The sequence below is a fragment of the Aotus nancymaae genome, unplaced genomic scaffold, assembly GCF_030222135.1.
Source record: "Aotus nancymaae isolate 86718 unplaced genomic scaffold, 86718_ANA_hifiasm-v0.15.2.pri h1tg000015l_0, whole genome shotgun sequence".
Lineage (NCBI taxonomy): Eukaryota > Metazoa > Chordata > Mammalia > Primates > Aotidae > Aotus > Aotus nancymaae.
The window spans coordinates 4,584,990-4,596,102 of NW_026988426.1; the positions used below are offsets into that span (position 1 = coordinate 4,584,990).

At 49.0% G+C, this 11,113-nt stretch overlaps 2 protein-coding genes across 3 annotated transcripts in view; both read left to right on the top strand.

Annotated features, from left to right (window-relative positions):
- MMD2 (monocyte to macrophage differentiation associated 2) overlaps positions 1-11,113 on the top strand; it is a 55,077-nt gene that overhangs the window by 32,321 nt on the left and 11,643 nt on the right. For both annotated transcript variants that reach the window (XM_012455584.2, XM_012455585.2), the window contains exons 3-6: positions 647-807; positions 4,529-4,603; positions 8,373-8,474; positions 9,937-10,006. In XM_012455584.2, coding sequence (XP_012311007.2) covers positions 647-807; positions 4,529-4,603; positions 8,373-8,474; positions 9,937-10,006 — 408 coding nt within the window. The remainder of the gene's footprint in view (positions 1-646; positions 808-4,528; positions 4,604-8,372; positions 8,475-9,936; positions 10,007-11,113) is intronic.
- RADIL (Rap associating with DIL domain) overlaps positions 9,941-11,113 on the top strand; it is a 109,901-nt gene continuing 108,728 nt past the window's right edge. Inside the window, exon 1 of the mRNA XM_012455580.2 lies at positions 9,941-10,006. The gene's annotated coding sequence lies outside the window, so the exon portion shown is untranslated. The remainder of the gene's footprint in view (positions 10,007-11,113) is intronic.

Sequence of the window (11,113 nt, forward strand, 5' to 3'; positions counted from 1 at the left end):
GGCCAAGGTGGATCGCCTGAAGCTAGGAGTTCAAGACCAGCCTGGGCAATATAGCCAGATCTCGTCTCTATAAAAGATGTTAAAACTGGCCAGTTGTGGTGATGTGAACCTGTAATCCCAGCTATTTGGGAGGCCAAGGTGGGAGGATCACTTGAGCCTAGGAAATTGAGGCTGCAGTGAACCGTGACTGGACCTCTGCACTCCAGCCTGGGTGATGAGACAAGGCAGGAAGGGAGAGAGGGAGGAAGGAAGGAGAGAGGGAGGAGGGAGGGAAAGAAAGAGGAAAGGAAAGGAGAATGAAAATAAAAAAGGAAAGGAAAGAAAAGGGGAAGGGGAAAAGGGAACTAATGGAAAGAAGGAAGGAAGGGAGAGAGGAAAGAAGGAAGGAAGGGAGGAAGGGAGGAAGGGAGAAAGGGAGAAAGGCAGGAAGGGAGGAAGGAAGGAGGGAAGGAAGGAGGGAAGGAAGGAAAGAAATTTACACTTTAATGAATTAAAGTAAAATAAAGTGATTCCACTCTTAAGTGGCACTGACCACATTTCAAGAGCTGAGTGCGCCATGTGGGGCAGCTCAGCCAGGGCAGGGGCGGAAGGCATGCTCTGAGCCGGTCAGCTGCTGCACCTGTCCCTGCTGTCCCCGCCCCTCCAGTTCTGGATCATCCCCAGCATCCTGGGCAGCTCCAACCTCTACTTCTTGTCGGACGACGACTGGGAGACCATCTCTGCCTGGATCTACGGCCTCGGCCTCTGCGGCCTCTTCGTGGTGTCCACCGTGTTCCACACCATCTCCTGGAAGAAGAGCCACCTCAGGTGCCTCCTGCCTAGAGGACCCATGCTGGGTGGGGGCCCGGGGCAGGGGGGCCCACGATGGCCCCGGGGGTGAACCAGGGCACCCGGTCTGCCTGGGGACATTCCCCGCTGAGCTGGGAGGGGCTGGGGTGGGCGACCCACGGGATGGCTTTGCAGAAGGCACAAGCCCTGCCTTATTTAAGCTGCAGTTAGGTCTCTTCTGGGCAGACCACCTCACCCACAGGAGCCTGGTTTGCTCACTTCTTTTTTTTTTTTCTTTGAGATGGAGTCTCGTTCTGTCGCCCAGGATGGAGTGCAGTGGCCGGATCTCAGCTCACTGCAACCTCCACCTCCTGGGTTCAAGTGATTCTCCTGCCTCAGCCTCCCAAGTAGCTGGAATTACAGGCACCCGCCACCACGCCTGGCTAATTTTTATGTTTGTTTTTGGTAGAGATAGGGTTTCACCATGTTGGCCTGGCTGGTCTCAAACTCCCCTGCCCACGTTGGCCTCCCAAAGTGCTGGGATTACAGGCATGAGCCACTGCACTTGGCCAACTTGTTTTTTTTTTTTGAGACAGAATCTCAATCTGTTGCCCAGACTGTAGTGCAGTGGTACAGTCTTGGCTCACTGTAACCTCTGCCTCCAGGGCTCAAGCGATCCTTCTGCCTCAGTCTCCTGAGGAGCTGAGACCACAGGTGTGTGCCATCATGCCTCGCTAATTTCTGTATTTGTTGGAGAGATGGGATTATGGGGTTTCACCATGTTACCCAGGCTGGTCTCCAACTCATGGGCTCAAGTAATCCACCCGCCTCAGCCTCCCAAAGTGCTGGGGTTACAGGGATGAGCCTTCATGCCTGGCTTGGTTTGTCTGCTTCTGAGAGGACCAAAAGAAAAGGCCTTGCTGGCTGAGGCCAGCTCCTCTCCAGGCCTCGTTCCAGGCATGCTACAGGTGCCATTTTCTAATCTTTTCAATAATTCTGCAATGTAGGGATTAGAATCCCTGAGTTTTATGGTTTTGATTTTTTTTTTTTTGAGATGAGGTCTCACTTTGTCTCCCAGGCTGGAGTGTGGTAGCGTCATCTTGGTTCACTGCAGCTTCCACCTCCAGGGCTCAAGTGATCCTTCTACCTCAGCCTCCCGAGTAGCTGGGACTACAGGCATGCACCACTGCATCTAGCTAATTTTATGTATTTCTTGTAGAGATGGGGTTTTATCATGTTGCCCAGGCTGGTCTCGAACTCCTGGGCTCAAGCATTCTACCCTCCTTGGCCTCCCAAAGTGCTGGGACTACACGTATGAGCCACTGCACCCATCTAGTTTTGATATATATATGAAAAAAAAAATACAGTGAAGCTGGGAGAGGTGGCTCATGCCTGTAATCCCAACACTTTGGGCGGCCGAGGTGGGAGAATCACTTGAGGTCAGGAATTTGAAACCAGCCTGGTCAACATGGTGAAACCCTGTCTCTACTAAAAATAAAAAAATTAGCCAGAAACAGTGGTGCACACCTGTAATCCCAGCTACTTGGGAGGATGAGGCATGAGAGTCACTTGAACCTGGTAGGTGGAGGTTGCAGTGAGCCAAGATGGTGCCACTGCATTCCAGCCTGGGCAATGGAGTGAGACTCCGTCAAGAAGGAAGGAAGGAAGGAAGGAAGGAAAGAAGAGAGGGAGGGAGGGAAGGAAGGAAGAGAAGGAAGGGAAGAAAGGAAGAGAGAGAAAAGGAAGGAAGGAGAGAAAGAAAAGAAACCTTATTGCTGAAGGTTGCACAGCAGCCAAATCCAATGCGAGCTGACTCCAGGAATCCAGGCCCCCCATAAAGCTGTATGCTGCCCCCTTTAATTTCTATGAAGATATGCAGTTGAGCCATGCATACAATCATTGGTCAAATTTGTTCAGGGTTGCACTTTGCTAGACAGAACCACAGTTGTATTGGTGAGCGATTGCTGTGTAACAAAGTATCCCAGAGCATCATGGCTTAAATAACGAGAAACACTTATTCTCTCTCAAAGCCTCAGAGGGTCAGGAATTTGAGAGCTTTCGCTGTGTAGCTCCAGTTCGTGATGTCTCCTGTAGTCAGAGGTTGGCTGGGGCTGCTGTCAGCTGTCATCTAATGGCTTGACCGGCACTGGAGGGTCTAAGCCCACTCACATGGCTGGTGAGCTAGTTAGTGCTGGGTTGTAATGCGGCTGTCTTCACAGCCACATGGGAGCTTGTTTGCCTCAAACTTAGTGACTTAATTGAACACGGTGGAAGCTCTAATGTCTTTCATAATCTGGCTTCAGAAACTACACACCATCATTTCTGCAATGTCCTACTGGTTCCCTGAGTTAATCCTGCTTTTTTTGGGAGGGGAGGGTCCCAAAGTGTGAATATCAGGAGTGTGGCTTATTGCACACCATTGTGGAGGCTGGCAGCATGCCAGTCCCATGTATTGAGGGTTACTGCTCACTATTCAAAGTGAAGTCATCATAAAAATGGCTGGTGTTTATTGAGCACTTACTATGTACTGTGCTATTAGCTAATTTAATCATCCCCACAGCCCTATGTTGGTTTGCTGGCATCCTCTGTATTTACAAAGGAAGAAGCTGAGACCTAGAACGAATAGGTAACTTGTTCAAGGTTGTGCACTCCTGAAGCGTAGAGCTGGAATTCAAACCCAGGCCTTCTGGCTCCAGAGCCTGGATTCTAGCTACTAAGTTCTAACACAGAATGTCAGCTCCCAGACACTTTTGAGGAGGACATAATTTAGTAGTTTTTGATTTTTTTTTTTTGAGACAGGGTCTAGCTCTGTTGCTTAGACTGGAGTGCAGTGGCACAAACATACAAACATGGCTTACTGCAGCCTCAACCTCGCAGGCTCAAGAGATCCTCCTGCCTCAGCCTCGTGAGTAGCTGGGCCTACAGGTGCACACCATTATCCTGGCTGATCTTTTTAACTTTTAGTAGAGATGAGGTCTCACTGTGTTGCCCAGGCTGGTCTCCAACCCCTGAGCTCAAGCAATTCTCCTGCCTCAGCCTCCCAATGCACTGGAATTACAGGTGTGAGCCACTGCATCTGGCTGTTTTTGCACTTTCTCCACAGAATTATTTCTCCATTTGAAATCTCTGGAAAAACCCCATATATAAAGCAGAAATGCACAATGGCTCAGATTAAAGTAGGGGAGGATGGCGGGGCGTAGTGGCTCATGCCTGTAATCCCAGCACTTTGGGAGGCCAAGATGGGTGGATCACGAGGTCAGGAGTTCGAGACCAGCCTGGCCAACATAGTAAATGCCAAAAATACAAAAATTACCCACGTGTGGTGGTGGGCACCTGTAGTCCCAGCTACTCGGGAGGCTGAGGCAGGAGAATTGCTTGAACCCGGGAGGTGGATGTTGCAGTGAGTCGAGATCGTGCCACTGCACTCCAGCCTGGGAGACAGAGCGAGACCTTGTCTCAAAAAAAAAGGTGGGGAGGAGGATGTACGATCCTTACCTTCAGGGGTGCAAGGCCTTCAGTGGGACTCTCGAGGCAAGGTGTCTCCATGCAGCCTCTAAGGTGATAAGGAGCCTGGTTTGGAGACCGCTGCCCTGGTCACTTACAGATGGGGATTCTGAGGCCCCAGGGGTCCTGGCTGGATAGAGGAGCCCAGCCCCGCTAACCTGTAGGCAGGCGCGATCAGCCCAGGGCATGGCTCTGGGGGCTCTGGCCCTTCCCTGCTGCGCAAGGGCCATGACCGCCGGCTTCTCTGCCGCCCTAGGATGGTGGAACACTGTCTGCACATGTTCGACCGGATGGTCATCTATTTCTTCATAGCAGCCTCCTACGCACCCTGGTGAGTACCGTCCCGCCCCCAGCAAATGCTTGGAGTCCTTTCTTTTCATTGTTTGAATTTATTTTTCTATTTGGCTGGGTGATATGTTGACTTGGCACAGAGGAGTCAGGGGAAAAGCTTCCTGACACCCTTTTCTCCTTCCTGGAAGCAGCTACATATACCCACTTTCTTTACCCACTTTCTTGTGTGTCCTTCTTGAGTTATTTTATGCAGATAAAAGAAAAATATACTTTTTTTTAGAATTCTGAGACAGAATCTCACTCTGTCACCCAGGCTGGAGTGCAGTGGCACGATCTCGGCTGACTGCAACCTCTGCCTCCCGGGTTCAAGTGATTCTCCTGCCTCAGCATCCCGAGTAGCTGGGATTACAGGCATCCACCACCATGGCCAGCTAATTTTTGTATTTTTAGTAAAGATGGGGTTTCACCATGTTGGCCAGGCTGGTCTCGAACTCCTGACCTCAAATGATCTACCTGCCTTGGCCTCCCAAAGTGTTTGGATTACAGGTGTGAGCCACTGTGCCCATCCAGAAAAGCAAATATTAATATGTAATATTTGTCTCTCTATATACACATATGCATATTTGCAATAGACATATTATATGCATATGTATATAGACATGTATATGCATGTGTCTATATATACATATAAATATGTGTAACAGACATAGACATATACATACACATGAATATGCACACATATATACTTATATTTATTTACTTAATATATAATTTATTTACTATGGCTTTTAAGTTTTTAACTGTTTTTTTAGAGACAGGGTCTCACTCTGTTGCCTATGCTGGAGTGCAGTATTGTGATCATAGCTCACTGCAGCCTCCAACTCCTGGGCTCAAGTCATTCTCCCGCCTCAGCCTCCCGAGTAGCTGGGACTGCAGGTGCAAGCCACCATGCTTGGCCACTATTTTTATTTTTGCAGGATCTCAATATGTAGCCCAGGCTGATCTTGAACTCCTGGCCTCAAGCCATCCTCCTGCCTCTGCCTCAGCCTCCCAAAGTGTTGGAGTACAGGCATGAGCCATTGTGATGGCCACATTTTATAAATATATGTTTATTTTGTTTTTATTTTTTGTTTTGTTTTTGTTTTTGAGATGGAGTCTTGCTCTCTCCCCAGGCTGGAGTGCAGTGGCTTAATCTCGGCTCACTGCAACCTCTGCCTCCCAGGTTCAAGCTATTCTCCTGCCTCAGCCTCCTGAGTAGCTGGGATTATAGGCATGCACCACCACACCTGGCTGATTTTTGTATTTTTAGTGGAGACGGGTTTTCACCACGTGGGCCAGGCTGGTCTCAAACTCCTGACCTCAGGTGATCCGCCTGCCTCGGCCTCCCACAGTTCTAGGATTACAGTCATGAGCCACCACGCCTGGCCTGAATTTCTCTTCGTTAGCCCTGGCTGTGATTGACTGGGCACTGCCCTGTGCCAGGCCCTGTGCTGGTATCTGAGGACATTGTGACAAACAAAAACCCCGGCTTCCTCTCCTTGTGGAAAAAAAAAACACTATTGAAAACCAAATACTGAAGGTTTTATATAATAAGGGAGAATACAGACATTTTCAGAAAGCCAATATTAAAGCAATCAGAGAGAAGCTGATAAAAATGAAAGACAGAGACAAATTCTTCAGGCTTCAAGACTGAACAAATAAATTATTTGCAAAGTGAAAAAACAAGCTGGCTTCTGAATGTGGCCACAGCACCATTTAATGCTGACACACAGTGGAGACGCTTCTAATAATTTCCCAAAGATAGACTTCAGAGGAAACATCAAGCGTGATTATCATGCAGACATAGAAACAACAGGCACCATGTCACACGTGAAAGAAGTCCAAGAGGCTGGCACGGTGGCTCATGCCTATAATTCCAGCACTTTGGGAAGCCGAGGCGGGCAGATCACCTGAGGTCAGGAGTTCAAGACTGGCCTGGCCAACATGGCGAAACCCCGTCTCTACTAAAAATATCAAAAGTAAGCCGGGCATGGTGGTAGGCACCTGTAATCCCAGCTACTCTGGTGGCTAAGACAGGAGAATTGCTTGAATCTGGAAGGCGGAGATTTCAGTGAGCCAAGATCAAGCCATTGCACTCCAGCCCAGCCAACAAGAGCGAGACGCCGTCTAAAAAAAAAGAAAGCCAAGAATACAGTACCCATGAGGAGTTTTTTAAAGAAACTAGTTTGTGATGGCACGTGCCGGTAGTTCCAGCTACTCAGGAGGTTGAGGCAAGAGGACTGCTTGAGCCCAGGAAGTCAAGGCTGCAGTGAGCTATGATTGTGCCACTGCACTCCAGCCTGGGGGATAAAGTGAGACTCTGTCTCTAAAAAAACAAACTAACAAAAAACCAGAAACATGTAATTTTAAAAACTCAACTTTCTTTTTTTTTTCCTGAGTGTTTTGCTCTTGTCACCCAGGCTGGAGTGCAGTGGAGCAATCTCGGCTCACTGCAACCTCTGGCTCCCAGGTTTAAGCAATTCTCCTGCATCAGCCTCCCAGGTAGCTGGGATTACAGGTGTAAGCCACCACACCCAGCTAATTTTTGTATTTTTAGTGGAGATGGGGTCTTGCCATGTTGGCCAGGCTGGTCTGGAACTCCTGACCTTAGGTGATCGACCTGCTTTGCCCTCCCAAAGTGCTGGAATTACCGGCATGAGCCACTGTGCCCAGCTGAAAATCCAATTTTCTTGTGCTTTACATAATTTATCTTCAGAGTCAAAGTGAATTTTACGGTGAAGAAACATTTGTTTGACATTCAGGAAAATTTTTAGGTTTCCATTTTCTTCTTTTAAAGTCAAGTTAAAATTAAATGTAATACTTTTAATTAAACATGATAAGTTAATTCTCACCCCTCTCCTTTCCCTTCATCCCATCCTATCCTTCTACCCAGCGGCCTATTTTTAGGTCTGCTTGGAAGGGTATGTAGAATGATGTTCACTGATGGTTATTTTGGGTAATGAGATGGGTTATTATTTTTTACCCTTAAACTTTTCAGTGTTATTTAACTCCTTTATAGTGACAGACTCTGAGCAGGTCACTTTTTTTTGGCAGAAGTTTACATAAGACATTCTCATTTCAGAAATTCATTTCAGGGCAGGCGCAGTCGCTCACGCCTATAATCCCAGCACTTTGGGAGGCCGAGGCAGCCTCCTGAGGTTGTGGGAGGCGGATCGCCTGACGTCAGGAGTTCAAGACCAGCCTGGCCAAATGGTGAAACCCTGTTTCTACTAAAAATACAAAAATTAGCCAGGCGTGGTATTGGGTACCTATAATCCCAGCTACTCGGGAGGCTGAGGCAGGAGAATTGCTTGAATCCAGGAGGCAGAGGTTGCAGTGAGCCAAGACTGTGCCACTGCACTCCAGCCTGGGTGACAGAGTGAGACTCTGCCTCAAAATAAATAAATAAAATAGTAAAATGACGTAATAAAATAAAACAGCATTGCTGGAACTGCAGTGACCGAGAATGCACAGTTGCCCTCCAAACAGGCTTTACTTGTTCATAATCCCACCAGTTTGAGGCGCCACTTACCTCTTCTCCTAGATATTGTCAGTTTTGCTAATTTTCCTCTAACCGTTGCTTGCTGTTTCAGTTTGTCTAGTGCCCTTTCTGCCTGTTCATCTGTCTTCCTGTGAGCGCCCCCGTCCCAGCCGTGAAGCCACAGGTGACAGGGCTTCCCTGGGATCTGTTTCCTGTGACAGGCCGGCCCTTGAGGGCAGAGGTCCTGGTGGGCCCCGCCTCAGGCCATGACTTTGGGTCTCTCTCCCAGGCTGAATCTCCGGGAGCTGGGCCCCTGGGCCTCCCACATGCGCTGGCTGGTCTGGATTATGGCTTCTGTGGGCACCGTCTATGTCTTTTTCTTCCACGAGCGGTAAGCTAGGCCTGGGGGCTTCAGGGAGGCGGGATTCTTTTTTTTGTAAGAGATGCTCGGGCCTCCCCAGTGCTCCTGGGCACCCGAGAGCCCAGGATGATACCATAATCATGAGAGCGTAGCTCTGGCTGGCATGCCATTCAGGCTCAGGGATGGCCACCAAGTCTTGCAGCCCCTAGGGTCAACCTGAAGTTGTCAAAAAGACATCATGGGTGGCCAGGCGCGGCGGCCCACACCTGTAATCCCAGCACTTTGGGAGGTCAAGGAGGGTGGATCACTTGAATTCAGGAGTTCGAGACCAGCCTGGCCAACATGGTGAAAACCCATCTCTATTAAAAATACAAAAATTAGTCAGGCATGGTGGTGGGTGGTGGGTCCCAGCTACTCAGGAGGCTGAGGCAGGAGAATGGTTTGAACCTGGGAGTTGGAGGTTGCAGTGAGCCAAGATCGCACCACTGCACTCCAGCCTGGGCGACAGAGTGAGACTCTTACCTTTAAAAAAAAAAAAAAAATGCCGGGCGCAGTGGCTCACGCCTGTAATCCCAACACTTTGGGAGGCCGAGGGGGGTAGATCACGAGGTCAAGAGATCGAGACCATCCTGGTCAACATGGTGAAACCCTGTCTCTACTAAAAATACAAAAAATTAGCTGGGCATGGTGGCGTGTGCCTGTAATCCCAGCTACTCAGGAGGCTGAGGCAGGAGAGTTGCCTGAACCCAGGAGGCGGAGGTTGCGGTGAGCCGAGATTGCGCCATTGCACTCCAGCCTGGGTAACAAGAGCGAAACTCCGTCTCAAAAAAAAAAAAAATCATAGGTTCCTAGCCCCATTGAATGGAGGGGGTGGGGGTGTGTCACATGCCACCTGCCCTTCTTAAACTATTAGCAGATGGAGGGGAGAGGTCCCGAAAGAGTCACACTCTCTGTATCCCCATTCTGCCGAGTGATGGGAACGGAAATAATTCAGTGGAGAAAGAAACAGGATAATAGAAGCAAAAGAGAATAACAGGCTTCTGCAGTCTCAGAGCCCAGAACCTCTGGAAGTCATTTAGTCCAGGGACAGCAGAGAGGCTTCAGTTGCTGCAGCAGCCCAGCTCGATTGGAAGTGGCTGCTCCGGCCCTGTGGGAAGAGATGCTGGGATTGAATAGTGATGTCTATTCATGCGGGAGTCCCCACATGTGTGCAATGCTCAATGTTTGCCATTCCTGCTCTGGCTCCTGCATGCATTTTACAGAAGTGGAAACTGAGTCTCAGGGAGGGAAAGTGCCCAAGGTCACACAACTGCCAGCACCTGTTGGCTGTAGCTGGGTGAAATCTGAGCCAAAGCATGCTAGACAGAGAAAGCATCCTTTCTTCTCACTGTTCTGGCAAGAGTGTTTCCTCTTCCCCAGGAACAGGGAGCTCTGCGTGGTTTCCTCATGGGGAGGCATGTCCTAAGGCTGGCATGGCTTGTCTTTCTGCCAGGTACAAGCTTGTGGAGCTTCTCTGCTACGTTGTGATGGGCTTCTTCCCTGCCCTGGTCATCCTCTCCATGGTAAGTGTTGGCTGCCCTGCGTGGATGGGTCCTTGCAAGGGACCAAGAGTGTCCGAGCTGGACATAACTGTTGAGATTGTCACAAACTCTCTCCTTTGGCAGATGGGGAAACTGAGGCCTGGCATGACTTGTCTAAAGAGGCAGTAGGGCGGGTGCAGTGGCTCATGCCTATAATCCAGTCCTTTGGGAGGCTGAGGTGGGAGGATAGTTTAAATTTAGGAGTTTGAGAGCAGCCTGGGCAACATAGCAAGACCCATCTCTGCAAAAAAAAAAAAAAAAAAAAAATTAGCCAGATGTGGTGCACACCAGTAGTCTCAGCTACTCCGGAGGCTGAGGCAGGAGAATCGCTTGAACCCAGGAGGCAGAGGCTGCAGTGAGCCGAGATCATGCCACTGCATTCCAGCCTGGGCAACAAAAGCGAAACTCTGCCTCAAAAAAATTTTTTTGTGTGTGGAGGCAGGGTCTCCCTGTGTTTCCAGGGATGGTCTCGAACCCTTGGCCCCATGAGGACTTGGCAGGTTCTTCTTGCTCAATTCCCTCCTATTCTATGACTGTTTCTCTCTCTCTCTCTTTTTTTTAAGAGATGGGGTCTCTCTATGTTGCCTAGGCTGGTCTCGATCTCCTGGGCTCAAGCCCACCTTGGCCTCCCAAAGTGCTAGGATTACAGACAGGAGCCACTGTCCCCAGCAGAGAGTTTCTTTTACTAAGAACAACTCATATTAATAGTACTCACATCTGAGGACTAGGACTACTACTTTTTCTTACCATGTTTTTTCTCTAAACATTTTTTGCCATGAAGAAAACAATTTTTGTTTTCTCTACTTTTTTTTTTTGCCGTGCCATTACTTTAAACATTTGTGGTAAAATCTTCAGTTCAGTGGCACATTCACTGTCATGCAAGCATCACCACTATCCATCTCCAGAACTTTTTGCATCTCTGCAAACTATAACTCTGTTCTCGGTTTTTTTTTTTTTTTTTTGAGAACCCAAGCTGGAGTGCAGTGATGTGATCTTGGCTCACTGCAACCTCCACCTCCTGGGTCCTGGTTCAAGCGATTCTCCTGCCTCAGCCTCCCAAGTAGCTGGGATTACAGGAGCACACCACCA